The following is an 18,556-nucleotide window of genomic DNA, read 5'->3' on the forward strand; positions in this document are numbered from 1 at the left end:
AAATAATAAGCATTCTTGTCACAGGATAAAATAAATTCTTTCTTCAGTCTATACAACAACGTTTTTTTATTAAGTCATGATAAATTCATAATAAAAGTTTTCATTTAACAATGTTCAATAATCTTCCAACAAACCAAGTTTCAGTTATTAGCTCAGCTTTGATCTTACAATTCTTTGCAGTTTAACTTCAAGTTATATTTTATCCAAATCAGTACTACAGTATTTTATTATTATTTTCCTACTTGTTTTATAGTAAATTTTGCAGTTGTTTTATTTAAACATTTTTATTTGCTTATTTTAAATAAAATCAATAAAATGTCGGAACTCATTTATAATTATAGCAACACATTTATAAAAAAAAAGCGTACTATTGATTTTTCGTTTGACAATAGCTGTAAAGGAAAACATAAGACGGTTGTCCTGCTGTTCGTAAATGGATTAAAATATTAAAGTGTCGTAAAATTCGTTTGAGTATTGCAGTTTTGTGATATCTAATTTGCAAAAACCATGAGTGAATTAAGGCATAGGCGCGGTGAAGGTGATGGGAATGACAAAGTCGAAACCGCCGGTGAATCCGATCATGTAGATGTAACTATTTCTTGTAATTTGAAAACCTGTTCTATATAAAGTAATTTTTCATAGTTCTATAATTAAATGAAAAATAAAACATTATCTCTAGGTGGATTCAGAAGAAGAAAAGGTATTAGAGGAGAAGTATGTGGATGAACTGGCGAAAACTCTACCTCAGGGTACGGACAAAACGCCTGAAATATTAGATTCAGCTCTCTCGGGATTGTCTTCACGGTATGTTTTTAACATAGGATCTTAAATGGTACAGAGTACTTATAACACGTCAAATTCGCATTATCAAAGAAGTCATGTCTTCAATAATGAATGAATTATTTTAACTCAAAACATAGTTAATAATAAAATCAAAGTTCACAAATTACTCTCACGGTAATAACTTGTTTAATTGATTTCCTGGACCTATCATTTTTTCATAACAGTATTTATAGTGTAGTCAAGTATGCGTAAAAATTAAAACTATAGAATTAAATTTACTTTGCACCATACATATAGCTTTTCATTAAGTATTGTTTAAAGATGTTTCAATTTTATATAGATGGAGGAACTGGGTGATCCGAGGTATCTTCACCTGGTTGATGATTGGAGCATTTTGTTTGCTCATCTACGGTGGACCACTGGCACTCATGATTACTGTGAGTATTATCGGTACAGTGCTAGATGTGGACTTACTTTAATAGTCACATTCAACTTCAAATAATTAACAAGGTATTGATGGATAAATCCAGTTAAAACTGGACTGTTGTTTATCACCTTAACATTGAAAAAAAAAACTTTTTTCTTAGTTGCTGATATGTATGTTTACTTTAAAACATAAAGTTGAACCAATTATAATGTAAGTCATGTTTTTTAATATTATTTATTGAACTTTACATATGAACAAAGTCCACTGTTTGTTATAATTAATGAGACAGGTTGTTTTCATACTATGTTTTTGGTTTGATTATAAATTTTACTTTAGTAATTTATGATCTTATAAAATTGCTTTTGTTGAGGTTATCCTCAACATCAGCTAAGCACTCTGGCTTTATATAGTGGATGTTCAAAGTTTTTACAAATGCTATTATTAATTATATTAATTCTTTAGGTTCTCTGTGTCCAAGTGAAATGCTTCGAGGAGATCATTAACATTGGCTATGCTGTTTACCGAGTCCATGGCCTGCCTTGGTTCCGTTCTCTTTCCTGGTACTTCTTGCTTACATCCAACTACTTCTTCTATGGAGAGAACCTCATTGACTACTTTGGAGTTGTGATTAATAGAACTGTGAGTGATAATTTTTTATTAATTTATGTGGTAATATACGGAACAGACTATACTTATTGAGAATTGGAATCATTGATTTAAATTTGCTGACTTTTACTGATAATTCATAGTCAGCAACTGACTATGTCAGCGTAATGTAATAATGCAACATGAAAATAGAATTTACTGGTTTAAATCTGTACGAACTAATCATTATTTTAATAAAAAGTGAAAAAATATTTTGCAATTGACGATTTCTCTTTAATTGGCACTTTGCGACTTCGAGGACTTAACCTTGAACAATAAATTACAGTATGCTTGTTATGAATTGAACTGTTGAGTTTACTGTCACAAAATTTTGTAGGTAGCTAGTATTTGTGATTAACATCTTCGATTAATATTGTTCGATTAAAACAAGAAACAAATCGGTTATTCTGCAATACTCAAGCACTTTGGGGGGTTTTTCAGTTTTTATTTTTAATTGACCTCTAATAAATGATGTAGCGATGTTGTATAATCCAATTCATAACATTAACTAAAAACTTAAAATGATTTCTAAAAGTTCGAATAAGCTAATAATATTTTTAAAATATTGCGTATTTCGGCAGTAAAACTTGCAGTTGATAAAGTGTTTATAAAAAGTAGTTCAAGCTACATATCTAAAACAAATATTGATTATACGTTTGTTGAACTCCCTGTATAATGGGTTTAACGATTATCTTGTACTATCCGTGGTAGGGTCGAGGCCACTCTATTAGCGTAGATTGACTTATCCGATAACCATAATGGAAGTAATTTCATTTAGTTCCGATGTACATTGATATTCATATTAAAAAAGATACTTAAAATTACGAAGTAGCGGTTTTTGATACACCAATAGCAACAGCATAATAAGAATAAGTGGGCAACCAAATCTTCAGATACGTAATTAGTAATCTATGCGTTCTTCCAATGTTCTACATCTATGCCAAATTTCAGCGAGATCTATTCAACAGTTCTATAGATACTTTCCATCATCCATCCATACATATTACAATACAATAGAAATATATGCATTTATAATATTAGTAAGACATATAGTATAGGGCAACAAAATGTGGCCTATTCATGACGTACAAATATTGCCAATTTCGGTAAAAACACGCTGAAAGGCAATGATATTATATCACGAAGTATTATAGTGAACGACCAAATCACTATCAGTTATGTGCATATAAAAATAATAAAATACATTGAAAGTAACCGTGTTCGACCTTAACTACAGCGCAATTATTATTGTACCGAAACAGCGATTATTTTGTATCGTAAACAATATATTGACTTCAATAGTACACGTAATTGTATTGATATTTGACGAATCTGGTAGCACATTTTATAACCTTATTCCTTTTCTTTGGATGTATGGATGGATGTTATTATAGAAGGACCAGGACTGCCAAATAGATGTCGCTGAAATTTAGCATTCATATAGAACATAGTTTGTATGAACACATAGGTTGTTAATTGTTTTTATTTAAATCCTATAGCTATGAGATATAATATAAAATGAGGATCACAAATTATCAATGCAATCTTAGTAAGAAACAGAAGAGCCTAAAGTTTCCTTTTTTTTAGGATTACCTGCACTTCTTGGTGACATACCACCGGTTCATCTCGTTCAGTCTGTACTGTGTGGGCTTCGTGTGGTTCGTGCTGTCCCTGGTGAAGCGCTACTACATGCGTCAGTTCAGCCTGTTCGCCTGGACTCACGTCGCACTCCTCATCGTCGTCACACAGAGCTATCTCATCATACAGAACATCTTTGAAGGTATGATTTCATTTACTAGTTTTTACCTAACAGGTATGTCTACATTTGTCTAGTTTTTCATCCTAGGACCATTAGAATAGGGATAATATGCTGGGTCAGGCAGAACTGGTATTTGAAGATTATAATCAGAAACTTCTGCACTCCATTATGTTGCGAATACACTATTGTTAAAATTACAAAGCGAGCGTCGGTGGTTCAGGGGTCAAGCTCTTGGCTTGCAATCTGCAGGGCCTGGGTTCGAATCCCGCCATGTACCAATGTGTTTTTCGATTTCCGATTTACATATGTACATTTATCCATCGTTCTTACTGTAAAGGAAAACATCGTGATGCAACCTGCACATATCTGAGAAGAAATTCAAAGATATGTGTGAAATCAACCAACTCTCACTGGGCCAGCGTGGTTGACTATGGCCTAATCACCCTTAACCCTTAAATGGACGATTTTTTTTTTACGTTTTAAAAAAATATATTTGTGTAATAGACATGTATTACTGTCTAGGAAAAATGAGTAAAAAAATCTAGACATGAATTTACTATTTTTTTTAGAAATAAGAACTAGTTGTCAAAATTAACAAAAAAATAAAATAAAGATAATTTTATCTGTGATGTTTAGTATGTTGTTTAAAAACAACATTGTCCATTTAAGGGTTAACTTAGGGTAGGCTCCGAGTTCCTCGATGGGGACGTATAGTGAGCCGATGAAGTGATAATTACAAATGTGATGAAGCGTTTTCTTTTCTAAAATAAATATCGGTCGTAATGCATTTATATCGCTCTACTATGAAATTGTTATTGTCAGATTGCGTTATCGTTCTCGTTATAAGTTTGCGAACAATACAAGTAGAAACAATGTCTAGCAGATATGGTCTGTCGTGTGTTTGACAGGCGATCGCTTTGCCGTGACAAGGCCGGGGAAGCCGAACAAAGTATTAACTAGGTCATACGCTCGCACAATACGCCCTGACGCGCACGAGGGTGGAAACTGTCAATAAATTTGACTAGTTAAATCGATTTATTTACACAATACTTTAAACTTATAGCACTCGATATTTTATGAGTAATAAACTCGGATTTATTAAACGACTTACCATGGATAACTGAGTTCAATATGCCCGATTAAAACGTATTGTCAGGGATAACGATATGGTTTATACATATATATTGGTCTCAGAAACCTACGCTTAGTTTATGTGTATAGCGATGGATTTCAAAATGCGTATGCATTGAAAAGGCATGCATTTGCTTTACTATAGTGCCAATGTGAAATTTCAACAGATGACTTGACGTTATATTAATAATATAGCAATTAAGGGACATAAATTAGCGTTGTTGCAGTAGCATCGGCGTTATTTCCTATTAGTACTATGTAATAGAATGATATGAAGGAAATATAACTGGAAATTTCCAGTCTTTACACCGACTTAAGACCTTTATATTCAAACATAAAGGTACTGAAATTTGTAAGTAATTGGTAACATTTTTTTTACACGCGAAATGGTTTAAAGTGAACAAACGTTGGTATAGTTTATAAATATTTATCAAAAAAAAATACGCAAGCATCGCAATGGAAGTCATCACCGTGAAATTTATTCACAATGTCGGTGTATACCAATTTCCTTACCTTAAAACGTATGTTTGTAATACTTAGACAATTGTTGCATAATTATACAACCAAGTATGACTTTAACTATTTATTTCAATTATTTAGCATACTAACCATATTGTGTGCAGTACAGGAAAACTTAAAACTTAAGTACCAATTTGGTTATCTATTTTCGCATTTATTGTTTTAAGTCGTATTTTGTTTAATTTGTGCTACCAACATAGAAACATTCGGTATCAGAACTACAAGCTTCAGCTTGATGTTTGTGTTTTAAACAACACAAATATATTGATGATTTTCCATTTACTTCTTATTTCCATTTTGAAATATATGTATAGCAATACTTTCATTGTTAAAATATGTTGTCGGTCAAATTTTACTTGTTACTAATATTATAAATGCGAATGTTTAGATGGATTGATGTCTGTTTGAAGATTTCTCCGGCTAAACGGATCTCGTTGAAATTTTGCATAGATGTAGAACACAGTCTGGAAGAACACATAGGCTACTTATTAAGATTTTTTTAACACTGCGCGGACGGAGTCGCGGACGACAGCTAGTACATAAATAAAATAAAAATATTATCCTCTTACCACGCGCCTACTCCTTGTTGAGAATATGTATGTAATAGGTATAATAAAACATGTGTTAATTCACATGTTTACGCGTTGATCCGTCGTGTTGTGTTTTGTATTTATTATGCTTCGAGTAAAAGGTAATTCTTAAAACATTTTAGAGGCCGTAAATATTGGTTAAAACCGGTTTTAAAACGTAGAGATCTTGAGAATCACATTCTTGAAATATTATGTTAATTAAACATAATTTTTTAAAGTAATTGTTTTTTTTTTGTTTTAACTCTTTTATCAGTTTAATCAAGGTAGAACTAAGACTGAAAATACTTAGTGCATTGTGTTATGAAGTAAAAAAGTATTACATGTTTTAAAATAAGTTGCGAATAACATAAGTGTGGATCAGATATTTGCCTTTTTAAAATTACTTCGACGTTGTCTCTAATATTGCACGTTTAATTGTAAGTTTATGTTATAATTTTAACGCTTGTCATTTTTTAAATTATTTTCATAGACACGACACGGCCGCTGTGTGTGGCCGGGGACGTGGGTTCGGTTTAAAAATGTAGGGCAAGCAACGAGTTGATTGCTTGCGCGCTGTCCGGTAAACAATGTTATATATTTAGATCGTACAAAGTTTTACTCATCGACCAGAGTAATAACATATGCTTGTAGTCTTGATCAAATAATATTTTTAATATCAAGAATAAATTACTCAAATCTTTATTCAGATTAGATTAATTAGATAAATAATACATTCTATTGATTAGAAACCGTTAACAGAAAAATTAAGATCCAAATTTTGAAAAAATAATTTTATATATTTATAAAATTCTCGTGTCACAATTTTCGTTCTCATAGTCCTCCGAAACGACTTGTCCGATTCTCATGAAATTTTGTGATATTGAGTAGGTCTGAGAATCGGCCAACATCTATTTTTAATCCCGCGCGGACGGAGTCGCGGGCGACAGCTAGTAAAATATAAAAATGTATTGAAAAAAAATATGAAAGTACATTGTAAATATAATCAAAGTGTTTGTCTCTGTCCGTCTGTCTATCTGCAAAGTAGTCTAAAAAGATCACATACTAAAAATTTGTAATATAACTACGAATTTATAAACTTCTATAAAAACCCGTTTTTACGTTAGACCTAAATCCTGTGAAGTGTTTTTTTATCAGGCATCGATAACGGATGGATTGCAATTTTGTTTGGCGTTCCCAATATCATGACTATATACACAAGTTTTACGATGTTTTCATGCATTTCGTATTTTTTACCAGACGCTCGTAAAATTACATCATGAGCTTTGAACTTTAAAATAAATGTAAATGAACAAAGAACTTGTTTCGATTGTGTGATAATTTAGTTAATTATTTCATCGTATAAAGGGTTAAAGAGTTCATATAATTTTTGGTTCAATATAAACTGCGTTGTAGAATTAATTATTTTAGCTTTTATTTATGTGTAACTTGCCATTGACCTCTGCTTGCTTATTTCATTAGCTTCCTGAATTAAAAAAAAATATGAAAATTCTATTTTGACCAAAAAAACATTTTCACAAAAAATTTGTGGGCTCTGTCTCCTGAACTAGTAAATACTGTGTTTCAGGAGACAGCACCTTCTCTTATCTATTGCCTAAAGTTTATATAGATTCTTAACATATACGTAATTAAATATAGATTATTATTATTGAATATTTGAATATAATAAAACAGGAAAACTTAGGGGCACAGAGTGTACGCAATTTAGGGGTGACTAGGCCATAGTCAACCACGCTAGCCCAAAGCGAATTGCCTTCACACATATCTTTAAATTTCTTCGTGGATATGTGAAAGTTGCATCATGATGATTTCCTCTACCGTAAGAACGTCTGATAAATGTACATTTGTAAATCGAAAAACACTAGTACATAGCTTGGATCGAACCTAGACATTTTAGATTACAGTCCGGTCCTGTTAACTGCGCCACCGACGCTTCTTAGTATAATTTATGTTTCAGATACAGTATGTTCTATGATATTGTTGCAGGTTTAATCTGGTTCATAGTGCCGGTATCAATGATAATCTGTAACGATGTAATGGCGTACGTATTCGGCTTCTTCTTCGGTAAAACACCTCTCATCAAACTCAGTCCCAAGAAGACATGGGAGGGATTCATCGGAGGCGGTTTCTCTACTGTCATCTTTGGTCTTGTGGTAAGCAGAGTTAAAAACACGACTATCATATATAAGTAGGTATATCCGTGGATTTGTGACATCCTGTAGCTTGGCTGAATTCAAAAAGTAATGTTTTATTCAATTCGCAAGTCACTTGGGTTTATTATATTATAATATTAATTAAATTGCTTGTCTTATTATCTTAAGTATACAGATAAAGTATGAAGCATTATTCCACTTGATGTTAAGTGTGCTTCTTGAATTCCTGTTTACTGTTCTTAAAGGTATTTACTATTTCAAGTAGTAATGATATTCATATATAAGAACGGTAAATGCAGGATAACGCCATGTCAAATTTTAGCAGCTTCAACCTTTACAAAATTTCTTCCTATATTTAGCAGTAAAAAAACCGAAAGACCTAGTCCTTAACACTTTTCGTGCCACTAAAATTTTTACGTACTAAAGTAAACTCAGACATTCAAGTCGATGGCAATGAACGTGTTAAAATGTTCCCATAATTATATTTATATATTAAAATAAGTCTTATTATCTTTGTTTCCAGTTGTCGTACTTGATGTCTCAATATCCGTACCTGGTGTGTCCTATCGAGTACTCGGAGTCTCTGGGACGTATGACGATGGACTGCGAGCCCTCCTCGCTGTTCCGTCTGCAGGAGTACACGCCTCCACACTTCCTGCAGCCTCTCATGAAACTGGTCAGTTTTAGAAAAATCGGAATAGTATTATATTAATAACAATATTTGTTGAATGATATTTTAACTATACAGCAACATTACTCACACCCCTAACCCAAAGGGGTAGGGAGATACCACAGACCTACCAGAACATTTAAACAGTGGTAGAGCCCGCTTTAACATCTTCGCACGAATAGTCCCGGCTCGCCCGGTGAAATACCACGACCACACAGAAGACACGCCTCAAGTGGAAGCTATTCCGCGTACAGTCTGATGAGTGTGTGTCCCGGAGGACTAATTTATTCCTCTTTTCCTTCCCACCCTTTTTCTCTCACCCCCTAATTAAGAATATTAGTAGACTAAGAATTTACTAAATATTTTTTTCCTTAATTTTTATTTTTAAAGTAGCGCCTGCTAACGATTATACATATTTGACAAAGTTTGATCAAGGTATCAAACATCATATAAGATAAAATTGTCAAATAACTTTACTAACGCTAAAAGTTTGACACAAATTTTGATCCCATAGTGTTGTTTTAAAATGTCAATCAATTGCATAATTTGACTATAAAATAAGAGTATCGCTTGTTAGTTTCTCTGTCTTTTAAATATAACATTTGTATCTTTCCAGTCGGGACGGGAAAAGTTCAACATGTACCCGTTCATGATCCACTCTCTGGCGCTTAGCATCTTCAGCTCTGTTATCGGACCCTTCGGTGGATTCTTTGCCTCTGGATTTAAACGCGCTTTCAAGATCAAGGTTAAAACATTGTTATATACACTTAAGTAGTATTCACCCGCGACTATGTATGTGTTCTTGCATACTATATCCCACATCGGTGTCAAGTTTCATTCAAATCCATGTACCTGTTCTGAAGGTACCTTCTAACATCCATCCATTCATGTAATCTTTCGATGTTATAATATTAATAAGATAAATTAAAATAAATGTTCGTAGGACTTTGGCGACGTGATCCCTGGACACGGCGGTATCATGGACCGCTTCGACTGCCAGTTCCTGATGGCCACCTTCGTGAACGTGTACATCACCAGCTTCATCCGCACCGCCACTCCGCAGAAACTGCTGCAGCAGGTACTCAACATACTTACTTATCACTTACAACACAAACTCTACCTGCTCCCTTGCGTCTTTTCACTCTTTTTATTGTTGACATTCTGTAGAACTTTCTAATACAAAAGTCTTTGCCGTTACCATGGCAACCCGCTCTCATATTTTTTTTTAATTTACCGAACCGTTTAATGGCGTGAAAACTAAATTATTTTAACATAACTTTATGGTATATTTTTATAGTATAATCTGGTAAACGAGCAGACACCGGATTTCGCTAAAATAGCGAAGTGGCCGTGCGCTCTAAAATTTCTTCATTTTCTAAAAATGGTCGCTTCCGAAATGATTTCTTTTGCGTGCTATCTTCTTTACAAGGTCGACTTATATTGGGGCAACTTGCTAACAGTTTTTGAACTGAAACAAAGTTTTTTTCACAGGTGTACAATCTGAAGCCGGAACAGCAGCTGCAGCTGTTCTACGCTCTCAAGGAGTCTCTCGAGAACCGGAATATCCTTAACATGGTACCCTAAGCCGCACACCGCACACCGCATACCGCACACCGCAAGCCGCACCGTACATTATGTATGTCTTTTTGTTTGGTCAACAAATTGTAAGTCACACACACGTGATAGACGATACAGTTATAATATATTGTGTTTGTATGTATGTCAACAATGAAAATATACATAAATATTAATTCGCGCTTTTCAAAGTTTGGAAATAGATAATATATGTATAAAAATGTTCTGTACCGTTATTCTGTCAAGCATATCAAGACTCTGAAATGGAACATCTCTTACGGATTTTGAATTAACCATATTGTATTCTAGTCTCTCAATTTCTTTGTAATTATTACAAATTATTCTGTGGCCAACATTTGTCCAACGTTTACGTCCAAACGTATTCATATATATGCTCATTTCAAAGAGTTAATCGTCTAAATGAAGATTTCAAAGTTATTGTTGTCTCTGTCGCACTTCAGGCTTTCATTTATGCGGTCGTCTCACTCACTCTTAATAAATGATTATGTAACTTATCATCCCTATATTTATATTTAGAGTGATTGAATTTGACAGTTGTCTCGAGAAATATATGTCTATCTCTTTCTCGCTTTAAGGAACATGCTTTCTCATGGTGTTGCCAAATTTTTTATCATATAAACCACAGGGTTGCCACCACAAAAAATGTGGTAATACATTGGAAAAGCAGGTTCTATTGGGATGACTTTCCCAATTATTTATGGGTACTATGCTAATATTAAGTATTTTTGGTAACAATTTAATTATGAATTTATTATATGTTTTGGTTGATTTTTAAAACGACGTGAATAATGGCGGATTCAAGGGATTTACTAGTACCTAAGTCAACTAAATTCTATCGTGACAATTTATTTTAATCAGTATTAAAATATTTTATATTATATTTATAAAAAGTTGTGTTTTTGGCTAACTTTTTTCATAACTACTGGATCCGCTTGATGTAAATATCTATGTTATATACTAATTTTCTTTATAACCATTTCAGTCGTTCTTTAATAGTTTTTTTATTTAAAAATAAAAAATTGTAAAACTTCGTTTATTCTATGTAAATAATTTCTTTTTTTTTTATTTTGAACAAAAAAGTTATTTTATTAATATGAATTGATTAAAAAATATGGCGTATTGAAGTCACCCATCGCCATTGTCAAAACTTTGATGAAGAAACCAAAGACATATTCATTTTTCTGATATTTCATTGCTATAAATAAATTTAATAGAATTCCGAATAAACCTTTTTGCTAAAAGTTTTTTAAAATATAGCATAAAAAAAAGAAATGCTTCATGTTTCTCTTGTAAACTGTGTATATTGTCACCGCATCTGTAAACTCAGAAGTCTATGGCCATCGGTCGTTTCGCTATTTTGGCGAATTCAGTTGACACATTTTTTACGGGTCTTTAAGTATATCGTATTGTGTTTCTATTTATTTAAAAATAAAATTTAGTATTTATAATTTTGACCTCATTTTTCTCGGAATACTTTATCATTGTAAATCTTAAACGATTTTCTTTGTAGTTACAGATCATCATATAAATATATCACAAAGGTCAATATTTGACAAATTAAAGATATATTCAAGCAAAACTTTCCATTATTAACAGATTCAAACTTTATGTTGGCTTGTGGTTAATTAGCGACGCAAGCGCATGTCTGGGTGTGTGCATGCGTAGCTCTGTATGCCCCGCCCCCTTATACCTTGTCGCCTTCAGTCTCCGCACCATTATACCCCGTCCCCCCTCAATCCCATCCCCGCTGTCCTATACTTCCCGCTGATACCTAACGTTGTTATTGCGAGCCACCATAAAGTTTCTATAGCATTATACAAAGTGTCTAACAATGTTACTTTGAACCTTTAAAAGATATATACGGATGATCTGTAAGGCGTTTATTATATTTTAATTTTATATTTTTTCAATAATATATCATGGACTTCAACTAAACTACTAACAAATATAACTTTTCATTATAATGTAAAATTTGTTAAGTTTTGTGATTTATATTTGTGATTTTATGTTAGTTATTGTGTTACGTTTTGATGTGTTGTGTTCGAATGTTGATATACCAATCTAGAAACAAAAGTAACAACATTTATTTTTTTTATATGATAATGTGGCAAACGAACGAGCGGCCACCTGAAATCGCTGAAATAGCGAAGTGACCGTTGCCCATAGACATACGCAATTGCATATACGTTGCTTACCTTTAATCGACGGAGGAGAGGATGCACAGATAGAAAATATCTTCCCTTTCCTTGCATCCTCTCATCCGGAAAGTCCACTTCCACTTCCCATCCTTTCCTTATAAAGAAAAGGATGGGAAGGGAAAGAGGACTAAATTAGTTATATTCTTTAAATTAATATTTCATTGAAAACATGTTTATATTATGAAACATGTTTCCCAAAATAGATGTTGTTAATTTTGAATCTAAGGTATTGATAACCAATTAGTGTGTTTTAAAGGGAATTAAAAAAAATATAGATAAATATTTAAGTTTTAGTAAGCATTTTGTGATTATCTGATGCTAGCTTGTGAAATGCTTTTTAGAAATATTCTGTAGATAAATAATATATTACAAAAACTTTTTACAATTCGCAGTCGCATTTTCTCCTAGATCTTGATTTTATAATTATAAAGATAGAATGCTAGAAACTTCTTTCAAGATTTAAATTAAGAAAAAAAATATCCGATAGTTTTTAAATAAAGGCGGTTCATTTCCCTCCGATATAATAGTATGTGCATATTTAGGTATTAAAAAAAAAACTTGAACATATTCTATCATAGATTTACTCTCATTCGTATTAATTAAAGAATAAGTTGCTGACAATGTTTTTCAAACACAAAATAATTTTTGTACATACCAAACAAAGGCGAGTAACGCATCTGCGGTTCCTCTGGTATTGCTGATGTCCATGGGTGTCGTTGAACACCTCGGTGTTCCCGCTGCTCGTTTGTTATAAAAAAAAAACAAATTAAGTAAAGGTTGATAATTTATGTGTTTTGGTCATTTTTATCATGTCCTTCTGATGATTATTTCATGACTATTTTTTTTTCAGTACATTTTAAGTTATATAAATTGCATGTTTTAAATGTGTAGTTACTTTCAGTGCCCCAAATAAGTGTATATAATAAGTTTTATATTTAAAGTTTATTTGCCCCCAGGACAAAGTTAAGGTACTATTTGATAGTTTATTTGATGTTACAGTACTAACCCTTATTTATAATAGTGCATAAGTAAGGTATAAACAATTTGACACTTTGACAGCTTCGTTATAGTCTGTGATGCTTTTCAAAATGGCGCCGTATTTAATGCAAATGGCGGCAAAATAAAAGTGTTTCTTGTTTCAAGCTTTGTTCTGTTTTGTTTTAAATCTGTCATAATAAAGCAAATGTTACCATTTTTTTTAATAATCATTGAATGTTTATCCCTTATTTGTGCGCAAATTAAATGTTGTGTTTTGTAGTATTGATGTTTATAATGTTTAGTTATAGTTAAATGTTTCAATGTGCTGTATGTTTAGATTATTTAGCTGTGGATTTCCACTGCTTTGACAAGTGTTGGCACATGTTGTCGTCTCTTTCATTCTCCTTGAAAAAACAGAGATAAATATGTGTCATACAAAAGTCAAGGAAGTGGAATTTTTACAGTTATATTAGGGAGTTAAAGAGTAAATTACAGTCGAACCTGGATAAGCGAGGAAACCTCTACACGCGAGTCATTGTCTGGTAATTCATAAGCGAGAAACTATGGTTAGAGAGAAACCTCTTAAAGCGAGAAAAATTTCGCGGTCCCTTAAACTCGCGCTTATCCGGGTTCGATTACTAGAAATATCAATTTCAACTTAATATCTTTAATATGTGTTTAGATTAATAAATCATGCTGGCATTTTCATACATTTTAACATCGTGAATTTGAGCATATTTCGATGTATTTCATTAAAGAGTTTTTATTTTAAATTATTTTGTACATATATGACATTGTAGGACGATCTTAATTTAATTTAAAACGGTGATTAATCGATTAAACGTATTAGATTGTCTTCATTTACCTTTGGTGCGTTAAATTATGGACTGACAAGGATATCTGACCATTCTTTATTATGACGGCACACTAGCGCCCCTCTTGTCATTTTTTCTTTCATGCTCTTATGGCATATGTCCATTTAGGTTTTACATATTGTCGTAGAGAACTAACCGCGACGACAGCGCCTCATCGGGATATCCTTGTTAACTATACAATTCGAACATGCCTCAAATTCTCGACCAATTCATATAAATCTACATTGTCTTATCGATTTTTAATATATCTCGATGTTGTAAACTGTAATTATGTCACAAATAAATTATATTATGCAAAAGATCTGATATCATGGTTTGTTGTAAAACATTTTTGTCCTGCTACAAATTTATAAATCGATTAGAAACATTAATAAAATCGATATATTTTCAAAGAAGCAATTGTCCCAAGAATGTTTGCAACAATTCGATAATCTACTTCCTATCTGTATGTAGACTAGATGTGTTTAACGATTAAATTATTTATTGTCTATGTGACTTTATTGTATTAAATTAAAATAAATAATTTCTTCAATTTTATTTTTATTGTAATCTTACACCGGCTTCTAAATAAAAAAAAGACAACAAGAACCGTACAAATATTTCCTATAGGAAAAGGTAAGTAAATTAACCCAAAACCATTAAATACAACAGCACTTTCATTGAATCATATCAACAGTTTACGTGATTTCAAGTTTTTAAAAACCATACCATAATAATATTTTGGAATAAAAATCAAATAATCATACTTTGATTTTCCCTTATATGAGTAATAACCATTTCCTTCCAACAAGGGAACAGAAGACAGGGTATGCATCACATAACTGATATTTTATTTATTACAATCCACTATATTTGATAGATGTTTACGTTGACTTCTAAAACACGTTGACTACTCAACAATCATTGTGATGGTAAGTTGTCATAATACAAAGCGAATGTATTACAATCGTCGGCCATCGATCTCTTTGAATTGGCCACACCTGCAATATCAAATGTGAACTCGTTCCATAATAAAAACACCTGAAGACAAAACGTTGTATAAAATGCGATAGTATATCTAAAATCGGAAGCAAGTTCCGGCCGTGTCTAGTTTTTGCATACAGACGAGAACACGGACGTGCGCCGGTCGGTTCCCACGCGTCGCTTGCGCAAGCGATCTCTTTACAAACGAATGATGGCTTCCATTTACTTTAACGACACGATAAATTTGTATTTAATTAAATTTCATTAATCTCACTTGTTAAAAATAAAAAAGTCCTGTGTGGTATCTTAACTTGAATGTTTGTCTTAACAGTAATAATGTGAACTTTAAATTTTTTGAAGCTATCATAATCTGTCAAAAAAAATTATGTGTCTTATTAGCAAAAATTGTTTTTTTAATCAAGAATAGAACAAAGCACTAAAGATACGTTGGCTGTAACTTCTTAATTTTGTCGTAAGAAATAGACATTTTTGGTTACACGGCAAATGTGTACGACGTATAGTATAATGGAGACAAAGTCTGCCTAAGAATATTGCAAAGATCAAATTTAGGATTCTAGTCGCATTCGTCTGCAATCTGAATAAAAAGGGAAAGCATTTTAAGTCCATTTATAGTCACTTTTATTAGAATATAAAAAGAAACGAGAGTATACGCGTTGCCGGAATAGTTTATTAGCTGCGATGACAAACACGACTTGCACAATATGATCTGGTTGCGACATCGTAGCGCGTATTTGTCACGCTTTAACGGTCAAACATTTACTTCAATAACACAATCGTTCGTTTGTTCTTTTTTTACCGAATCTACACTATAATGCCTGAACCTCGGTATCCGACGTTTGTTAATTAAACTTCTTATTGGGTTAAATCTTTTCAAAGTACATGCTTTATTTTGCTACTTTGAGAAAAAAAAATCAAAATCGGAGCACCATGGGCGGAGTTACGCGGTAACACACAAAAAATACAGACCAATTGATAACCTCTTTCTTTTTGAAGTCGGCTACAAAACAAATAAAAACTTAAATAAACCCACAGATAGAAATTCAAATGACAAAAACAAATGACAGACGACGAGCTTTATATTTTTTAATAATTTAATATTTCTAAAACATTTTAATATATCTTTGAATTCAAGATGTACCGCTATTTGACAAGACAATAAGCCTTGTTAGAACTATTGCTAATATCCTGTCCTGCGAACAGGAAAGGTAAAGAAAATTGCAGAGTAAATGTGTGTCTAAATCTAGAAAGTGTTGTTTGACTTTGTAGTTTGCTCTGTGGTTTGTTCGGACGGTACGTAGAAATTACGCAATGAACACTGAACGCACTCGTAATTATCTTACGCATAATCTACAAGGATCGCTTCTTATGTAAGAACAGATCTAGAAAAGAAAATAAATTCTCTTTTAGACGCATTACTTTATCGTACGGTTAACTTGAATTACAACTGTCGTAAAACATGTATAGAAACATTTTTTTTTGAATGAGAAGTATAGCAATACGGTTGTAATATAAATTATTCGGCAATGGAAACTTGCCGTGAGAAAATCTATCAAGAATTATTTTCTTTTTCATTTCCTCATCCAGTAAGTGACGAATCCTACCATATGAACATAAATGTTCTATAAACTATTATATAATTGCGTAATTAATTCTGTTTTGTAATAGCAGTATGATTAATTAGAACTCCTGAATATCACCAGACAACAGATACTAAGGAGTAACAATTACTCATGTGTACAGTAGACGAATAACTTTCTACACATAAACCAAAACAATTAATACGTATTTAAGTCGACTCACGAGCTAGAAATTTGTTTATTATAATTTATATCAAAAATATATTTATCATAATTTATTTTTATTTATCAGAAAAAAATATATAACACTAATACGATGATGAATTGAAACTATTGGACTGAAGGATAACAAAAGAACTTACAAATAATTATAATAAAAGGAGCAATTTTATGGTAAAACATTATCTTGAAGCTCCAATCCTTAACCAAAGGCATCAAAGTGACAACATTGTACTTATAACTATAGGTTTTTTAGACTGTTAAAATGTGGGGACATAACTAAGAACCATGAAGAACTAAGGATGATGACCTTCTGCAACTTATTACCGGGAATCTTACTATTATTATAGAAACGTTTGAATGGATAGATGGATATTTGTTAGAAGGTATCTCTGAAACGGCTTCATGGATCTCGATGAAATTTGGCATAGATGAGGAACATAGTCTGGGAGAACACATAGAGTTTTCTATAAATCCCGCACGAACGGAGTCGCGGGCTACAACACTAAGTACTATGTTAAACCAAGAGCGATAGAAGTGGATCTAGGATTCAATATTGAGATTTTAATTTTAATTTGGAACAGGAAGATAAATGAAACATATGTATATTTTTATATTTGTAAATCGTGTGAGTCTGCCGATGCATTAATATAGAGGCGCCGCTGTTCCAAGGCCGATCTTGAGTTATTTCTCCGTAGACTGTTAGGCAATAAAAGTGCATGAAATATTCTCGATGGTCATAGAAATTTTGCGTAACCATAGAGAAGAATTTAAATAGAATTTTATCTTGCATATGCAAGTTTAAATTTTATCTATGGTAAGTGTTGTTTTAAGTGTTGCAATGTGTTACATTATTTATATTAAATGAATTAATTTATATTAATTTGTTTGTATTCCTTGGTATATTTTAGCAGTTAATACTTTTGGGTGGGAGTTACGCGGAAGCAGAGGGCAGCATAGAGGACGACAATACGTCTAAGGCATTGCTTTCTTTGCCTTGTAAGTAGGTTGCTTCGCTCTTCGATTATGTCAGGTGTGGATTCAATAGAGTTGTTACTATGATAAATATAATTTTAATACGACAAATTTTAGATAAGTTTTGAGGAAATCATTATTCTATAAATAAAAGCTTCTTTAAGATTTCAAACTAGGTTAAATTTATATTTAGAAATGTTAGAAATTTCAGAGTAAAAATTTTATTTGTCATAATTTTTGATAAAGACGTACTAAATATGTCTCATACATTGGGAATTCGTACTCATATAAAAAAAAAAACTAGGAAAAAATTTCTACTAGTGTCGGTCTACCCGGATTGGTATGTTTAGTCTATGATTAATCAAAATATTAGCTTTAAAACAGCTATTGTAAAGTTTGTTTATATTAACAGCTCTTCAGATGTCCTGTTACTTGATTATGCGGTGCGTGTTGGCGCGATTAGCACACTTGCGCCGTCTG

At 32.3% G+C, this 18,556-nt stretch overlaps 1 protein-coding gene across 4 annotated transcripts; it reads left to right on the forward strand.

Moving 5' to 3' along the window:
* Window positions 1-378: 378 nt before the first annotated feature.
* On the forward strand, window positions 379-10,506 carry Cds (CDP-diacylglycerol synthase). Of its 4 annotated transcripts, none has more exons than XM_013322799.1 (10): window positions 379-588; window positions 680-804; window positions 1,124-1,220; window positions 1,673-1,849; window positions 3,443-3,635; window positions 7,838-8,004; window positions 8,528-8,680; window positions 9,291-9,419; window positions 9,618-9,752; window positions 10,154-10,506. In XM_013322799.1, the coding sequence occupies exons 1-10, from the start codon at window positions 508-510 to the stop codon at window positions 10,256-10,258; spliced, it is 1,362 nt and encodes a 453-aa protein (XP_013178253.1). In that variant the 5' UTR covers window positions 379-507; the 3' UTR covers window positions 10,259-10,506. The 4 variants fall into 4 exon arrangements, with proteins under 4 accessions (XP_013178253.1, XP_013178255.1, XP_013178254.1 ...); XM_013322801.1 differs by having other exon boundaries at window positions 10,166-10,506; XM_013322800.1 differs by having other exon boundaries at window positions 379-582.
* The last annotated feature ends 8,050 nt before the right edge of the window (window positions 10,507-18,556 follow it).

This window comes from Papilio xuthus, unplaced genomic scaffold (assembly GCF_000836235.2).
Source record: "Papilio xuthus unplaced genomic scaffold, Pxut_1.1 DF825928.1, whole genome shotgun sequence".
In the NCBI taxonomy this organism is placed as follows: Eukaryota; Metazoa; Arthropoda; class Insecta; order Lepidoptera; family Papilionidae; genus Papilio; species Papilio xuthus.

What these genes read in the sequence shown, in the direction of transcription:
- Cds (XM_013322799.1), top strand. Translation starts at nt 508, where the DNA reads ATGAGTGAATTAAGGCATAGGCGCGGTGAAGGTGATGGGAATGACAAA. An exon ending in AACGCGCTTTCAAGATCAAG is followed by an intron (nt 9,420 to 9,617) that starts GTTAAAACATTG and finishes AAATGTTCGTAG; the next exon opens with GACTTTGGCGACGTGATCCC. An exon ending in CGCAGAAACTGCTGCAGCAG is followed by an intron (nt 9,753 to 10,153) that starts GTACTCAACATA and finishes ACTGAAACAAAG; the next exon opens with TTTTTTTCACAGGTGTACAA.